The 18,159-nt window shown below is 37.4% G+C and overlaps 2 protein-coding genes across 2 annotated transcripts in view; one reads left to right on the top strand and one right to left on the bottom strand.

Moving 5' to 3' along the window:
* FAM185A (family with sequence similarity 185 member A) overlaps positions 1-6,530 on the top strand; it is an 88,353-nt gene extending 81,823 nt beyond the window's left edge. The window contains exon 8 of the mRNA XM_073809587.1: positions 6,475-6,530. Coding sequence (XP_073665688.1) covers positions 6,475-6,503 — 29 coding nt within the window. The 3' untranslated portion in view covers positions 6,504-6,530. The remainder of the gene's footprint in view (positions 1-6,474) is intronic.
* FBXL13 (F-box and leucine rich repeat protein 13) overlaps positions 1-18,159 on the bottom strand; it is a 191,123-nt gene that overhangs the window by 6,489 nt on the left and 166,475 nt on the right. The window contains 3 exon segments of the mRNA XM_033862761.2: positions 1,573-1,736; positions 6,663-6,762; positions 6,764-6,795. Coding sequence (XP_033718652.2) covers positions 1,573-1,736; positions 6,663-6,762; positions 6,764-6,795 — 296 coding nt within the window.

Genomic DNA, 18,159 nt, shown 5'->3' with positions numbered 1-18,159 from the left:
ATGTTTAGGATCAGAGAGGCCCTGGCTAGAAAGTCTTCATTCATTCTACTTAAAATCCTACGTTTTAGAAGTTCAATAATATTACCTCCCGAAAATAATGATCGGCAAAATAAAGTCAAAAGATTAGAAGCTAAACTCCTTTGTGTAATATATTAATTCATTTACTGTCATCTTGCCCAAAGTTGGCTGTTTAACGATATGACAGGGTCAGCAGGGACTCGTAGGACCTCATTTCATGGTATACACTTTAAATGAAGTTAATAATGTCCATGTCAGTCGTCTCCAGACCTATCAAGAAGGGCTGAGTCTCTACTCCTCTCCAAAAATTTTTAAGAACCTGCTCCCTTTTTTCTGATCCAGCTTCAGTTGGCTGCCCTCCTCCCTGGCAAGCCTGGGCCCAGTGCGAGTGCCTATTTTACAAGTAATAGTTTTGTTTTTGTTTTGTTTTTCATTTCATTTTAGCACACACATCCTTAGATCAGAAATCATTTTCTTCCTCAGGCATCAAGTGACCAGATCTCATGGTTCAGCTCATGCCAGGGCTGCTTAATTAAGCAAGTTCTTCTGTGAAATCTACATGCTTAGAACACATTATGTACTTTGTACCTTGATAATATTAATTCTTAGTATTCATTTTTCCAACCTTCAGAAAAGAACCTGACCTTCAGGGATTGGTCAAGAATTTTCATTTGAGAATTCAAGAGGTCAGTTAAAATACTTGCACATTTTTACTTTCAGTCAATAGGAAAAAAAAATGAACAATGGAGCAAATAACTGCTTTCTATCTAAAAACTCACAGGGTGGACACCTAATACCTTCTACCTTTATAGATTGCTGGGCTTCCCTGGTGGCGCAGTGGTTGAGAGTCCGCCTGCCGATGCAGGGGACGCGGGTTCGTGCCCCGGTCTGGGAGGATCCCACGTGCCGCGGAGCGGCTGGGCCTGTGAGCCATGGCCGCGGAGGCTGTGCGTCCGGAGCAAAAAAAAAAGAAAACTCAATGATATAGATTGCTTATTTACCCAACTGTTATTTCATTGGAAACATTTTGTAAATTGAGTAAATAGGCATTTGGCCTGTAGCAGTCATCAGAATACCTTACTCTGAGCTCTAGATCTTAGTTAAATAACAACTGTCAAACAAATAACTTTGGGAGAGATGGGGCTCTTAGGATAACTGTTAATAATTTGTCCATAGTTGTGAGCTAGTTTAGTCTGATTAGTTTCTTAACCCCTAGAGGAGATTAACTGAATGGAAATATTTTGAGAGAGGAGTAGAGGAAGAGCTAGTGATTATTCTATGAGGAGCAGAGTTAAGGCTTTGAGCATCTGCATGGTCAAAGAAGGGGAAGTACTAAGAGTAGAAGGGCTACTGGGAAAGGAATGTGAAGCCACAAAGACTATTTTAGAGGGAGCTTCCCTTGGTTCAGCCCAAAATATTGGCTTCAATTAGGTAAAAAATAAATGAAACCTTCCTAACTCTGAAAACCACTATGTATTATGAATGCTGTGATGACATATTCTATTTTCTCAGAAAGTAGTTCTCAAAGTTTTTCATATTCAGGTACATACTTACTTGGAAATAAGTCTGCAGTATAGCATCTTTAGGATCCGGAGTTGTTTGCAGCCCATCTGAAGGTTCACAAGCATTTGGTCAGTAAGCAGGATACAACCGGAAACATCCAAAATGTACAGGTAATGGCATTTTGCCGATAACATCTCCAATGCTGAGTCAGTAATCTAAACACACAGCCAAAGTAACTCTGATTATTCCAACAAACTCCATCCCAGGGAAGAATAGTGTATTGGTCAGTTTGGGCTGCTATAACAAAATACCACAGACTAGATGGTTTAAATAGCATACATTTATTTCTCACAGTTCTAGAGGCTGAGGAGTCCAAGATCAAGTTACCCACAGGTTCAGTGTCTGGTGAGGGCCCTCTTCCTGGTTTGCAGATGGCTACCTTCTTGCTGTAGCCTCACATGGCAGAGAGTGAGCTCTAGTTTCTTCCTATTCTTTAAGGACACTAATTCCATCATGGGGGCTCTACCCTTGTGACCTCGGTCTAAACCTAATTAGCCCCCCAAAGCCTCACCTCCTAATACTATCACATCAGGGATGAGGGTTTCAACATACAAATTTTGGAAGGACATAAATACTCAGTCCATAACAAATAGAATCAGAACCATTGCAGATTCTCTTTAACTAGCTTGTCACGTGATGAGCCTATATAACTCAAGTTAGTGATTTAAGTCTGTTTCCAGAACAGTAAGATGTCTGTTTCAAGTGGCACTAATAGAATTTGTGATCTTGCTATTATTTTCATTTTAGAGTTTTCTGTTTGGGATTGGAAACTTCATCAAAATTTCCCTAGTAATACCTGTCACACCAATATGAGCAGTTTATGAAATGCTGCAGTAATGGGATTTAACTTTAAACTTGAAATCCACTGTAAGGCATCATCAATTTGAGAAACATAAGTTTAATGACATCACATGTTACAAAACTATAAAATATATATATCCACTGAAGTTAACCTGTTGCAGACAGGACCAGATTGCTGTGAGAAGGGATCTGGACATCTCTGATGATTTGTGTATGGAGTAATTGGTTCTGGAAAGGGACAAGTAAGTAAGACAGATGTTTGTAGGCAGCAGGGGAGAGAAGAGTAGAAGCCACAGAGACTGCATGAATCTCACTCTGAGAATTTCTGCTCAGGGTTCCAGTATCTTGAGAGTTTGCCCAGATGTTCTACAGAGGTAATTCAACTCCACTTCTTGGATTACTTCACTTACTCAAGGTTTAGCTTTTGAATTTATAGCTGAACTGGGACTTGCTGCAAAATCAACTAGATTACTCTCCCCAAAGGAATTTTTTTCCAACTGGATTTAATTTCTTATTTTAAATGTTTGAACATTCTAAAAAACATGCCATGAGGCTAAGCTCTTGTTTTTAACATAAAATTGAGAGAATTATGCTGAAAAACCCTTCAGTTTGAAATGCATACTTTTTATGTTTGGAAAAATAGATGTCATTGTCTAAGCATGCTCTGTTTCCAGAACTTGCTCAGAACCAAGGTTTAACATTGCATCTGATTCTCACAAAAATGCTTCAGACATTTTTGCCATTCTTTGTGGGTCTCTGAAGATCTAATGTCACTGGGGGTGGGGATTAACCCTCAGAATTGTAGAGAAAAGGAAAGACAATGAGATGATGGAAAAATCCTGGATAGGTAGAGCTCAGAGTGCTAGGTTTTATTGATACCGGGGGAACTGAAAAGGAGCCCAACATTTCCTGTAGATCAGAATCCCAAATGTTCAGTGACTGAGGTGATGTTTTGGGGACTTATGGGAGCTGGAAACTGGAGGTGGAGATGACTGGCCATGCTCGTAACTCCCAGATACATGGTCTTGATCTCAGTCCTACTGAGCAGAGATTATGTTATTCTCATTTTAGTGCTGGGTGGGATGAGGTCACAGTACTACTCACTGACCTTGGCGGCGAGCTGATTGAAGGGACCTTCCAGGAGGTGGACAAGATGGCCATTCAAGATTGACCCATGGGCTTTTGGGAAACCTAGCCTGGAATGATGAGCCAGACACTAATGTGTTTCATGGCTCATCAGAAGCAATGGAACTGAAATGTATTAGACAGGACCACAGCCTTATGATTTCTGAGGCTGTGAGGAGTGTTCACATTGGCCCAACTTAAGGTCACTACATCTTCTGAATCAGGATACTCATTTCACCTGCATAGATGGTAAAGCTAAATCCTCCCTTACATTGAGGTTCTGAAATAACTACTCCCCTTCCTTTTTCTCAGCGTAGATCTTCAGTGTAGAGTGATTCATTTTATAATATCTTACTTGTGTGATATCCTCCTTAGTTTCTAGGCTGCAAGACAATATCCACTGCACGATTTATAGAAGGAACTCTGTTTTTCCTTACCAAAAAACAAACCAAAGTGAAACGAAACAACAAAAAATTCTCTGCCTCAATTCCTGTTCTCATTGGAGTCTTTCCTTTTCTCATTCTCCTACCTTCCTCGCTTATTAGTGGAGCCTCTTAAAAGCCCAGTCGACATCTGTGCCTGCTTTACAGCCAAGGCAGTTCCCAGTGAGCCATGTGTTACCCATGTGTCCGTGTGCAGTGGAAGCAAGGACCCTGCGAGCCATGACTGCTCAAGCTGCAGAGGGTTCATGGTCAGTGCTGCTAGTGTCCTGAGTTCCTTGACCCAGCTCACTTCTAGAACCAGATGATGTTGACCGGAAAGGCATCTGGTTTCCCTAGTTCTAAACAAGTACACTATTGAACAAAGAGAGTTTTACTGTGAATTTTTCAGATTAATGTCATGATTCACCATGTCTTTCCCACCACTGCCTCCTTTTCCTTATTGTGGCACAGTTAATGATGGAGGAATCAGGAGTTCCTAGCATCACTTTCTTAATCTACTCACCACCCAGACTAAACAACTGAGAAGCTGAATTTTTAGACTAGCTAGAATGAAGGCATCTTAAAATGTCAGGTGATGCTTTGGTAAACAGAAGCCCATCAGTGTGCACAATAGAAGAGGACAAGGTTGTTAATAACCTTGCAATTTCTGAGGATTTTTTTAAAGTTTTTTTAGTTTTCTTCCCTCTGAGTATTTTACTTCCTCTGAGTTTTTCCTGTTAATTTGGTTTGGTCTTTATCTTCCACTTTAGAGGCTTTTCTTTTAAGTCTAGTCTGTTATGTCCTTGATGTCTGCTCATGATTAATAGTGGAGAGCTAAAAGCTGATTGGAAGGTCTGAGTGCATGATATGGGCCTTCTCTACATTAAACTTCAATGGTTTAGATGGCTTATTTGTTGGAAAATCCACATATGTCAGTATTTTTCAATCTTTCATGTTGGGCTAGTCAGAGTCCCCAGAAAAGAGGCTTCCAATCTGCTGCCTGGAGGCAGAGATCTGGCACCCATATTCTGAATGCTCTGTTGGAAAAGTGCTGAATGTCTCTGCGTTCAGCATTGAGTCACTTAATTCCCATTTTCATTTTTGTACCCAAGATCTCAATTATACATGAGTCTCCCAGCTCAGCAACCTTCTGTTTTATTATCTGGAGAGCAGATAGTAGAGAGATTTCAGTCCCCCCCTCCCAGAGGACATTTAGCAATATCTGGAGACATTTTTTATTGTTATGACTGGAGGTGTGGGGGGCTAGGTGCTACTGACATATAGTGGATAGAGGGCAAGGATGCTGTTAAACATCCTACAGTACACAGAACAGTCCCCCACTACAAAGAATGATCTTGTCCAAAATATCAGTAACGCCAAGGCTGAGAAATCTGGCTGTAGGAAATACATCTCAAATCTGGTGAGAGTGGGGAGGGGCAGTTGCCCAGAGGTATGGAGTAGAGGAGCAGATCTAGAGATCTGTCTACTTCTCAAGAACGTTTAACCCAGTCTTCCTTATTCTAGCCACCCTCTTAAGCTAGTTCCAGAGGTACACAGTATTGCCAAGTTTGAAGATTATGGTGTAAATCCACTTTTTTCCCAGCTTTCTCTATGTTGTCTTAGGATTCAAAGCTATCTCTGGTATGCTAAATTCGTCCATCTACTTTCAAGTTTCCAAAATTTTGTTGCTCTTGCCTCCTCTACTGTTTTCCCTATCAAAGTGGCCCCTCACCCTTCTTCTGCAGTTCTGGTAGGGTTTCAAGAGGGAACAAAATTATGTGTGTATATTCAATCTGCCATATTAATCCAGAGCCAGAGATCTCTATTTCTTGACATGGGGATATATGCATAGTATATTAAGAGAAAAGAAAGTAGGTTACAATGTATTATAGAAAGTATGATTCTGTTCTTTAAAAAACAAGACAAAGCACAAACCTGTAACTATTTATAATCTCTGTACATAGAAAAGAATTCTAGAAGAATAAGTATAAAATGCAACAGTGGTTATGTCCTGGTTGGTGGTATGACTTTGAATTTTTACTTTGTCCTTCACACTTTTATATGTAGTCCAAAGATTTTGCAATGAGTATATATTCCTTTCAAAGAAGATGTCAAGAAAAATTATCCAACACCTGAAAATAAGACAAAAGATGATTGCATATCCTTTCACTGTCTTACCGGAACATTGTTTTAACAGGTCCAACTGAGAAATTCTATAAGGAATTATGCTTTTGTTTGACATACTGTTTAGTACTGATTAGGGCCCAAACTCTGTTATATTTTTGCCCAGGAGAGATGCAAATTATTTCTGTCTGGTAGAAACTATAACTCCAAGGTTATGGATTTATTACCTTGTAGGACATTAACCAATTTTGGATTTAACCTAACAATTATATTCCAACATTCTTTCTTTAGTTCCTATATAAATACCCAGTTTGATCAAATGCTCTATGAATTGACTTTACCATTTTGCTGGTTCTCTCATTGAATTAAATATTTGACACATTTTTATATTTGTATAAGAGTTGTCTTTAACTTCTTGCAGATTCTACTTTGACACAAATGAAATCATAAAGCTATTTCCAATTTGGGGAAAGAAGAGAACTCTAATGAATACCACAGGCATGGCAAAGAAAACAAGTTCTCTGGTGAGTCCAACTGCTAATTGCTACCCTGCCTGGGTTCTTTGGCAATACTTCAATCTGATATGTCTGAGCTGACTCCTGCACATACCTTTGGACAGCCAGCAATGCTGAGAGATGTGAGATTAATACAATAAATGGCCAGTGCTTTAATAATCTCATCTGACAGCTGGGGGCAGTAAGAGACATCCATGTTCCAAGATCAGTGAGCCTTTGCAGAATGCCTGCAAGAAATTCCAAAGTTAAAGGTTTTTTTTCTTTTTCTTTTTCTTAGTCTTTATTCAAATGTTGTGTACATCTATAGCCATCTTACCCATAGCAATTTACCTAATATGCATTTCAGTTTCTGAAATATAGATGTGTTACATTTTGTTGCAAACAAAAGCCATTATGTCCAGAATTTCTTTATAACAAAAGATACTCACACACCAGTTAACAGTTCAGTAATAATCAAATTCCTGCTAACAGAATTTGGTTTTCCTGAGGTTAGCGCAAATGGAATTTTACCCATGTGGTTAGTAATTATTAGAGTTATATTCAGTCCAATGAGTGGAGGAAAAGAAATCTGGAGATGAGAATTGGAAGGCAAACACTCTGGGGTTGACAGTATAATATAATGGAAAAAGCACAGTCTTTGGAACTAGGCTGACCTGAGTTTTAATTTCATTCTACCACCTTATTAGCTTTGAAACCTTAGCAAGTCACTCAATCTTTCTGAACCTCAGTGTCGTCTTCTTCAAATTAGGGAAAATATCTACCCTCCAGCATTGTTCTGAAATGCCAAAATGTTCATCTGAAATTTTTAGGGCTAGAAAAGGTCTGGAAATCATGGAAATTCTTCCCTTTATCTCAGGAGTTCTTAATTTTCATTCCTACTTTTCAGTAAAAACAAAAAACAAACAAAAAACCTGAGTGATAAGAAGAATCCATGAGGAAATAATGGTCAAATTTTATAGTTCAGCAGTTATACAAGAACAAAGTGACCTGCAGAAGTAAACTAACAGTAACTGTAAAAATATCTTAAGTCGGGCTTCCCTGGTGGCGCAGTTGTTGAGAGTCCGCCTGCCGATGCAGGGGACATGGGTTCGTGCCCCAGTCTGGGAAGATCCCAGATGCCACGGAGCGGCTGGGCCTGTGAGCCATGGCCACTGAGCCTGCGCGTCCGGAGCCTGTGCTCCACAATGGGAGAGGCCACAGCAGTGAGAGGCCCACGTACCGCAAAAACAAAAAAAAGAAAGAAACAAAAATATCTTAAGATGAGTAGAAATTGGAAACCATGACCAATTCAAGATAACCTTAATACTAGTAAGAAAAGTCCATCCCTCAAATTACAAGAATTACAACTATCAACGTGTGCTCAGTCACTCTAAAGGTTTAGCCTCATTGTGAAGCAGCTCAAATTCTTAGAGTACTAAATTAGAGACTTCGGTATATGATAGTTTACCATTTTTAGTTACAAGTGTTAAATTTTAGTAATCCTAGAGGATTAAGGCATTCCTTATTTATATGTAAAAATGGATGTCTATCAGACATTTTCCTCTCAGACCTGAGGGAAGGACCTGGGCTGTTGGATCAGTAATGGCCATTAGGATGACTCCAGAGGTAAAACTACCAGTGGGCTTCCCTCTCATTGAGTATGCCAATTTCCCCTTATTTTAGCCCTAAGGAAGACTGGAAAGAACTAGTCAGCCACCTGTTTTCTTTAATAAGTTAATAGAAGAGGGAAAGTTTCCTGGAGGGGCAGTTTAGCACAGTAGATAAGACTAGGACAGTGGCATCAGATATAGTGGGTTTAGAAGCCTTGCTCTGCCACTATGGGTTACTGAAACTCGCTGAGCCACAACGTCTCTTCAGGTAAAATGCAAATGATAACACCCATATCAAAGTTTAGTTGTGCAAAAAAAAAAAAAAAAAAAGTTTAGTTGTGCAGATTATATGAAATAATATATGTACCTGATATAGTTCCTAGAACAAAGTAGATTCTCTAGCTAGCTATAAAATTGTATATACAGTGTTACTTGAGAGACAGTATAACATGCTTGGCATGTAGTAAGCACTCAGTAAATGTTAACTGTTATGGGGATTTGCATATGATAACAGTAATAATAAAGATGCACATTTGTATTGTACTTTGGAGAAAACTAAAAGATATTGGTTATTTTACCCTAAATCATCTTTTTCTGACCACAGCAACCAACAGTGATTCCTCTTTCCTTTGACCTCATACAGAACTTGTCTTTTTCAGCTGATTCAGCACTTACAGTACTTCACTCATTCCTGTTTTGTGGCTAAATTTATATGGAGATTTGTTTCCTCTAGCAACTAAGTGATGTCAAAAATTGGAAGGAGCAGTTTTTCAGGAAACATTGAGGTCCCTGTCATTGGAGATAATCAAGCATAGAGGGCACAACTAGTGTGGTGTAGAGGGAAATCTAGCTTTAAAGGACTGGAACTGGTAGTCTTGAAGCTCAGCTCAGATTCAACAAGTTTTTCAATTAGAATGCAGTAAGTCTCTCAGAGGTACTGTCTGGAACCCTGCTAGCTTTTTATACCCCTTTCACAAGCATCATATTTAGAATACAGTAAGTTCTCAATAAATACTAGTTGCTTGCTCAACCCTTTATGGGTATCTTCAAGGATGTAAAGAATTGTTTTAAGAATACAGGAATTCTTATGTTGCAAGGGGTAGGATAACATTGTTTTCTGCTTAGAGAATGGTTAGAGTTCAAGGAACCAGAGAAAATGTAAAGCAAGAAGGAATATTTTAAACAATAAGAATAGTTTATTGAAAGATGAAACAAGCTTCAAAGGGAGATTCAAGGCTCTTGGTGTCTGCAAACCCTTTTCAGTAGCATCTGTCAATATCTTGGACTGCTTGAATCACTTCTGCTTTAAGCCTTTTTTTAAAGCTCTGATATTCTTTGAAGTTAAACTTTCTCAGAGGTTTTAAATTAAGAATAACTTATAAAAATTATTACAAGGTCTATGATACATTCATGGTAGCATTCTCACTCATGGAAAATCTGAGGCACAAAGATGAGTCCAAGGCATTATGCTTGGCATAAATCAGTGCAGATCTGGGAAATGTCAGAACTTTTCCTCTTTTATAATTCATATTTTCCTTTAGAGACATGTAAGTCGTATTAAGTACTTAAGTCTGCAGGCATTTTTCAACATAATCATTCATGAAATTCCATTTCCCCCCTACTGATAAGATTATTATATGCTCTTCTGGCTACAGTGCTACAAAATCACACATATATCAATGCTGTTGATTTTCTTTTCTCAGAAAATGTTAGACTGAGATTCTTAAGCTTTTATAGTGAAAATGGAGAGAAAATTAAAAATTACCGATTTTGACTTCCATCCCATGTATCAACCAATTTTGCTGTGGGTTAACAATCTTGAAGACAACTTCCAAATCGCTTAGTGAGTTAAATAATTTCTTCTCTGTATCTTATGAGCTGAGTCACAGTATGGGGGCTTAATGACTGCATTCCTAAGTTGGGTATGTAGAAGAGACTGATTTTCACTAACATTTACTGACTGTCACAGTAATGTGCTTCTGCCAAAATCCTGATTTACACCACCTCGACAGGTGGCAGCTCCCAGTCTCAAAAAAGCTCACCTCATGGTGCATACTCATAACACCATCTCTTGACTATTTGCCTCATTACATTCTGATTAATCCTGCTACCAACTTCTGTTTGGGGGTGGGGTGGGGTTTCCTATTGATAATTACAGAAAAATCTTGTGCTACCAAGAACTATTTTCTATAATGAAGACTATTTTGTGCTGCTTCAAAGGCTGAAATACAACTTCCACAATTCTAAGTTATAAACTGAATTCATAACTACAGTATCTCAAATATCCTTTCTGACCACAACATTATGAGACTAGATATCAATTACAGGAAAAAAAACTGTAAAAAATATAAACATATGGAGGCTAAACAATACACTACTAAATAACCACGAGATCACTGAAGAAATCAAAGAGGAAATCAAAAAATACCTAGAAACCAATGACAATGAAAACACGATGACCCAAAACCTATGGGATGCAGCAAAAGAAGTTCTAAGAAGGAAGTTTATAGCAATACAATCCTACCTCAGGAAACAAGAAACAGGGCTTCCCTGGTGACGTAGTGGTTGAGAGTCCGCCTGCCGATGCAGGGGACACGGGTTCGTACCCCAGTCCGGGAAGATCCCACATGCCGCGGAGTGGCTGGGCGCGTGAGCCATGGCCGCTGAGCCTATGCGTCCGGAGCCTGTGCTCTGCAACGGGAGAGGCCACAGTAGTGAGAGGCCCGTGTACCGGGGAAAAAAAAAAAAACAAGAAACATCTCATGTAAATAACCAAACCTTACACCTAAAGCAATTAGAGAAGGAAGAACCAAAAAACCCCAGAGTTAGCAGATGGAAAGAAATCATAAAGATTAGATCAACAATAAATGAAAAAGAAATGAAGGAAACAATAGCAAAGATCAATAAACCAAAAGCTGGTTCTTTGAGAAGATAAACAAAATTTATAAACCATTAGGCAGACTCATCAAGATTTTTCTTGGGTCTTGGAGAAGACTCAAATCAATAGAATTAGAAATGAAAAAGGAGAAGTAACAACTGACACTGCAGAAATACAAAGAATCATGAGAGATTACTACAAACAACTATAGGCCAATAAAATGGACAACCTGGAAGAAATGGACAAATTCTTAGAAAAGCACAACCTTCTGAGACTAAACCAGGAAGAAATAGAAAATATAAACAGACCAATCACAAGCACTGAAATTGAAACTGTGATTAAAAATCTTCCAACAAACAAAAGCCCAGGGCCAGATGGCTTCACAGGTGAATTCTATCAAACATTTAGAGAAGAGCTAATACCTGTCCTTCTCAAACTCTTCCAAAATATAGGAGAGGGAGGAACACTCGCAAACTCATTCTATGAGGCCACCATCACCCTGATACCAAAACCAGACAAAGATGTCACAAAGAGAGAAAACTACAGACCAATATCACTGATGAACGTAGATGCAAAAATCCTCAACAAAATACTAGCAAACAGAATCCAACAGCACATTAAAAGGATCGTATACCATGATCAAGTGGGGTTTATCCCAGGGATGCAAGGATTCTTCAATACACGCAAATCAATCAATGTGATACACCATGTTAACAAATTGAAGGATAAAACCCATATGATCATCTCAATAGATGCAGAAAAAGCTTTTGATAAAATTCAACACCGTTTATGATAAAAAAAAAAACGTCCAGAAAGTAGGCATAGAGGGAACTTACCTCAACATAATAAAGGCCATATATGACAAACCCACAGCCAACATCATTCTTAATGGTGAAAAACTGAAACCATTTCCTCTAAGATCAGGAACAAGACACTCTCACCACTATTATTCAACATAGTTTTGGAAGTTTTGGCCACAGCAATCAGCGAAGACAAAAACATAAAAGGAATACAAATGGGAAAAGAAGAAGTAAAACTGTCACTGTTTGCAGATGACATGATACTATACATGGAGAATCCTAAAGATGCTACCAGAAAACTACTAGAGCTAAATAATGAATTTAGTAAAGTAGCAGGATACAAAATTAATTCACAGAAATCTCTTGCATTCCTATACACTAATGATGAAAAATCTGAAAGAGAAATAAAGGAAACACTCCCATTTACCACTTCAACGAAAAGAATAAAATACCTAGGAATAAACTTACCTAAGGAGACAAAAGACCTGTATGCAGAAAACTATAAGACTCTGATGAAAGAAATTAAAGGTGATACAGACAGATGGAGAGATATACTATGTTCTTGGATTGGAAGAATCAACATTGTGAAAATGACTGTACTACCCTAAGTAATCTACAGATTCAATGCAATCCCTATCAAAGTACCAATGGCATTTTTCACAGAAAAATTTCATAATTTGTATGGAGATACAAAAGACCCTGAATAGCCAAATCGATCTTGAGAAAGAAAAACGGAGCTGGAGGAATCAGGCTCCCTGACTTCAGACTATACTACAAAGCTACAGTAATCAAGACAGTATGTTACTGGCACAAAAACAGAAATATAGATCAACGGAACAGGATAGAAACCCCAGAGATAAACCCACGCATCTATGTTCACCTTATCTTTGATAAAGGAGGCAAGAATATACAATGGAGAAAAGACAGTCTCTTCAATAAGTGGTGCTGGGAAAACTGGACAGCTACATGTAAAAGGATGAAATTAGAACACTTCCTAACACCATACAGAAAAATAAGCTCAAAATGGATTAAAGACCTAAATGTAAGGCCAGACACTATAAAACTCTTAGAGGAAAACATAGGCAGAACACTCTATGACATAAATCACAGCAAGATCCTTTTTGACCCACCTCCTAGAGAGATGGAAATAAAAACAAAAATAAACAGATGGGACCTAATGAAACTTAAAAGCTTTTGCACAGCAAAGGAAACCATAAACAAGACGAAAAGACAACCCTCAGAATGGGAGAAAATATTTGCAAATGAAGCAACTGACAAAGGATTCATCTCCAAAATATACAAGCAGCTCATGCAGATCAATATCAGAAAAAACAACCCAATCCAAAAATGGGCAGAAGATGTAAATAGACTTTTCTCCAAAGAAGATATACAGATTGCCAACAAACACATGAAAGGATGCTCAACATCACTAATCATTAGAGAAATGCAAATCAAAACTACAATGAGGTATCACCTCACACTGGTCAGAATGACCATCATCAAAAAATCTACAAACAGTAAATGCTGGAGAGGGTGTGGGGAAAGGGAACCCTCTTGCACTGTAGGTGGGAATGTAAATTGATACAGCCACTATGGAGAACAGTATGGAGGTTCCTTGAAAAACTAAAAATAGAACTACTTATGACCCAGCAATCCCACTACTGGGCATATACCCTGAGAAAACCATAATTCAAAAAGAGACATGTACCACCATGTTTATTGCAGCTCTGTTTATAATAGCCAGGACATGGAAGTAACCTAAGTGTCCATTGACAGAAGAATGGGTAAAGAAGATGTGGCACATATATACAATGGGATATTACTCAGCCATAAAAAGAAATGAAATTGAGTTATTTTTAGTGAGGTGGATGGACCTAGATTCTGTCATACAGAGTGAAGTAAGTCTGAAAGAGAGAAACAAATATCATATGCTAACACATATATATGGAATCTAAAAAGAAAAAAAAATGGTTCTGAAGAACCTAGGGGCAGGACAGGAATAAAGACGCAGACGTAAAGGATGGACTTGAGGACAAGCGGAGGAAGAAGTGTAAGATGGGACGAAGTGAGAGAGTAGCACTGACATATAAACATTACATATATACACTACCAAATGTAAAATAGGTAGCTATTGGGAAGCAGCTACATAGCACAGGGAGATCAGCTTGGTGCTTTGTGACCACCTAGAGGGGTGGCATAGGGAGGGTGGGAAGGAGATGCAAGAGGGAAGGATTATGGGAATATATGTATATGTATAGCTTATTCACTTTGTTATACAGCAGAAACTAACACAACATTGTAAAGCAGTTATACCCCAATAAGGATGTTAAAAGAAAAAAAGAAAAGAAAAAGAATGTATATATAAATTTATCACTGTCATTTTGCTGTGAAACAGAAATTCATACAACATTATAATTCAACTGTACTTCAATAAAAATTTTTTGTTTGTAAAAAAAAAGTTATTTCTTCTAAGAGCATATTCTGAATTTCCTTACCGTAGGAAAAAGAGCCTTGTAAATGTAAATATCTATGTAAATGTACATAGATATTTAATTTTTAAAGTTAAAGTATAAACAAAAAGGTAATTCTTTAACAAACTAATTTTATTTTTCTTGAATATTGACCATCATTTATTTGGTGTTAGCCCAGAAATAAATAATCTTATAACATCTCTATACACAATTTGGGCATAATAAACATCCACACACATTGACATATTCATGTAGTCTAACAACCACTAAGATGTGTACATATATTTAATTTAGCACACACATGTGCTAGACAGTTAGGTATATACTTACATGTATTTACATGTAAATATATGTAATCTAACATGCTAAAACTTGTAAATATTTAATTTGCACACATACACTACACATAGGTATACATTTACATACATACTTACATGTAAACACACAAAGGCATGTTTTCAGTGCGTACATACATGTGTAAGTCCTTGTGGTGAGACATCACTAAACCTGATTTTCTCGTCTTTAGTGCTGTTTCTTAACTACCTCAACATATGAAAACTGAAATAATAAATAATTTTGGTCAATCTCCAAGGTTTTCACTCTCAAATAACCTGCATAAAGAAAAATATGCACATTCATATGTATGGATATTGCATTCATGTATTTATAGCATACTTCATTCCCCAAAAAAGGGAATGAGAAAGAAAAACTAGATTAAGGGAACGTAAAAAGCAACTGGAGTAAATAATTTTATTTATTCCTTTGGTTCTATCCAAACAACTTAATAAGACAGAGCTTCCAATTTATTTGTATTGTAACATCCCAGTTAGACCAATTTTTTGCCAAACTTGACAGTCTGTTATTTAAATTTGCAAAATGCTCAAGGAAAAGTTTTCTTAAGAAATGGTCAATTATGACTGTATCAAACATTGCTTCCAAAATAAATGTGTCTTTCAAGAGCACCAAATAATTTTAGTTTAACATGATCGCTGAATGTCTAAAGTTCTCAGAACAAAACTAAAGTTGGGGAAAGTAATTAAAACCAGATTCTAAAAAGTCAATACATCTGAGGCTCCAGACACTCAAACTGCATGTGCTGTGGTTTCCAGTAAAACTAAAATGAGGTAATTTTTTATTCCTGTAATGTTCATGATTTGTGCAGAACCAAATCAGGGTAAAAATGCTCATCTCCTCCTTTTTCTCATTAATTCATTATGTAGTTTTCAATGCTTTAAGCTAGAAAGAAAATCTCCTATAGTTAGCTTCTAAAGTAATAAGAAAAAATTTCCTGATAAATTTAGGATAACCTAAACATCTCAGTTTAACCACCTTAGTTTATTCTCTTCCCCCTCTCTTGTAAATCCAGATAAGGAATTGTGAAATTGGCTCATGTGTCACTTTCTCCTCCCCCTTCTTTGTTTCATCTCTTTTGGAACTTAATAATTGGGCTGGAGGAGGGAAGGAGGAGAAGGATTACCACATGCCCAGAAGTGTGAACCTTGGATCCTTGGAAGAGGTAAAAGGAGGTTAAATGCCCCAACACTCGAGTGCACACACACACACACACACACACACACACACACACACACACACACTCCAAAAGCAGGGAGGAGAAAAAGAGGGATGATGAGAAAGAGAAAAAATTTTTTTCATGAACTTGAATAGAACAGCTGATCTTATGCAACTAATAATTAAGTAATTCTGTATTTCCATGTGCTTGTATTCCCCCTGTTTTATTTTCTTTTAGGGCACTGAAAATCAATACATACCAATTTTTAAAAGGTTACATTTTTTAGAGCTAGGCCAAACTCAGCTGTATGATCATATAGTTAGCATATGGGTAAACGCTTTCATCTAAGATCTCAGAGCACCTAAAAATAGTATGATTTTTCAGGCTCCAAAGAATGAAAATAAAAAGGCCTGGAACCTGTAGACTCAAAGATAAATGGCAGAAAGCAGTGGCTTCCTGATATGTAGCCTCAGACTTTGGTCAGCCCTCTGTCTCATCCAAAGAAGCATTTTAAAATTAATAAGTGATAGATATTAAGAGGCCATGTATGTCATCACCATGGTAGGTTTCAATACTTCTGAATGATTTGTAGTTGTTGATCAAATGTGACTGATCACCATATAAGAAATATAACCCAGTATTAGAAATGTTAACACTTAACCGTTTTATTTTAATAAACTTTATTCTATCACTTTGTCAAAGACCTTTTGAAAGCCCGACTAGATCATATTCATGGATAAAGTTTTATGTAAATGCATGTTTAATCCTTAAATGAACTGCAGTAGGTAAACCATGGTTTAGCCTTACAGGAACCTCTTGGCTTTTTCTTCTAGTGGGTTACATGCATTATAACCCCTTTTGTTATTGTAGAGTTACAATCTTGTCCTATATGCAAGTTGTTAGTCCTCTCTGGGATCTTTGTTTTGAAAGATAGTGTTTGTTCTTTTTAACTCTTTATACAATTGAATGTACTACTAGGTAGATTTCTTAGGAACCTGCTAGAACCTTTGGAACCAGGGTCTGAAACTGGGGGAAATTGACATTGCTTGACACTAATACCTCTAAAAGGAGAGTCCCTAATGGTGTTACATTTTCCTCTTAAGTACCATTATATTGTCCAGATGCAGTGAAATACAGCAAAAATCATTTGAAAACAGTTTTTCCCACTGTCATGTTGCCAATCAACCATTTAGAACAGCAGTTCTCCACTTCTACTCTTCGTTTCTGTAAAACTAGATGAGTTAGATTAGTTTGCTGAGATGGCATAGGACTTTGGACTAATCATTTAAGCCCTCTGGGCCTTAGTTTCCTCACTTGTAAAATAACAGAGTGGTTTAAATGGTTCTAAGATTCCTTGAGCTTCAGAACACTAGAATTCTATGCTAAAGTCTAGAGCACCGTTTGGCCTGTCCCTCTCTATAGCCCACCAGTTCATATAATATTTTAACACTCTCCTATTAGTAATGTTAGGACTTGCAAAGTCCATTTCAAATTCATGGAAGAGAGCTTAACTTCAAGTCTGCCATGCTCTGGTGGACTTTTCAGCCATCATTTGCAGTATCTTTCCATATGTGAGATAAATCCTTTTATCTCAATAAGGGTTTCTGTTTAAAAAAATTTTTTTCTGAGTTTAGCCCCAGATTTTCATAAATGCTTGGGGTTTTGAACTCTCAGGATAATTTAAATGGAGTTTCTGATGCATTTAACAGTTTCCGCATTCCTAGATTATTAGTTCCCTTTAAGAATGTTATCTTCCATTATTTTACTAATAAGTAACCAGATTTTGCCCTAGTTCAATACATGTGTGACATATGATTGCAACTTTTCTTCTTTTAACAGCAAATTGAGTTGCTTAATGTTGTGATAAACATTACATGTGGCTTACTCACAATAGCTACTTTATGACTTCCTATATATCACTCAACACCAGGTCTAGGAAATGTACTTCTCATGAGTTCTTAAAGTACCATTTGAGCACATAATCATTTATTCTATCCAGTTACTTATCTCATGCTTTCTATCCTGGTAAACTATGCTACCAGCTATGTTTGAGTAACTTAAGTCCCTAATTGTTAAGTACCTGGTATAGGTTTTCAGAGTCCCCCAGTTTTTATGGTTAGATGATATAACACAGATTATCTACAGAACACTTCCATTATATGAGACTTTTACCACATTGCAGTTCATCATTCTACAAGTAAAATGTCAACCTATCCCTAGTTATCCTGTAAGTCTGACATCTGGAAGGGAGAGAGTAGACAAGAAAAATGGGAAAGCAAACCTCTCAGTCACCTTGGGCTGTGGAGACCTGACTATTGGCAGATGTTAATCTTGGCTCAACCA

This window comes from Tursiops truncatus, chromosome 9 (assembly GCF_011762595.2).
Source record: "Tursiops truncatus isolate mTurTru1 chromosome 9, mTurTru1.mat.Y, whole genome shotgun sequence".
In the NCBI taxonomy this organism is placed as follows: Eukaryota; Metazoa; Chordata; class Mammalia; order Artiodactyla; family Delphinidae; genus Tursiops; species Tursiops truncatus.
The sequence above is the reverse complement of the archived record's forward strand: the minus strand, read 5'-3'. Positions and strand labels throughout refer to the sequence as shown.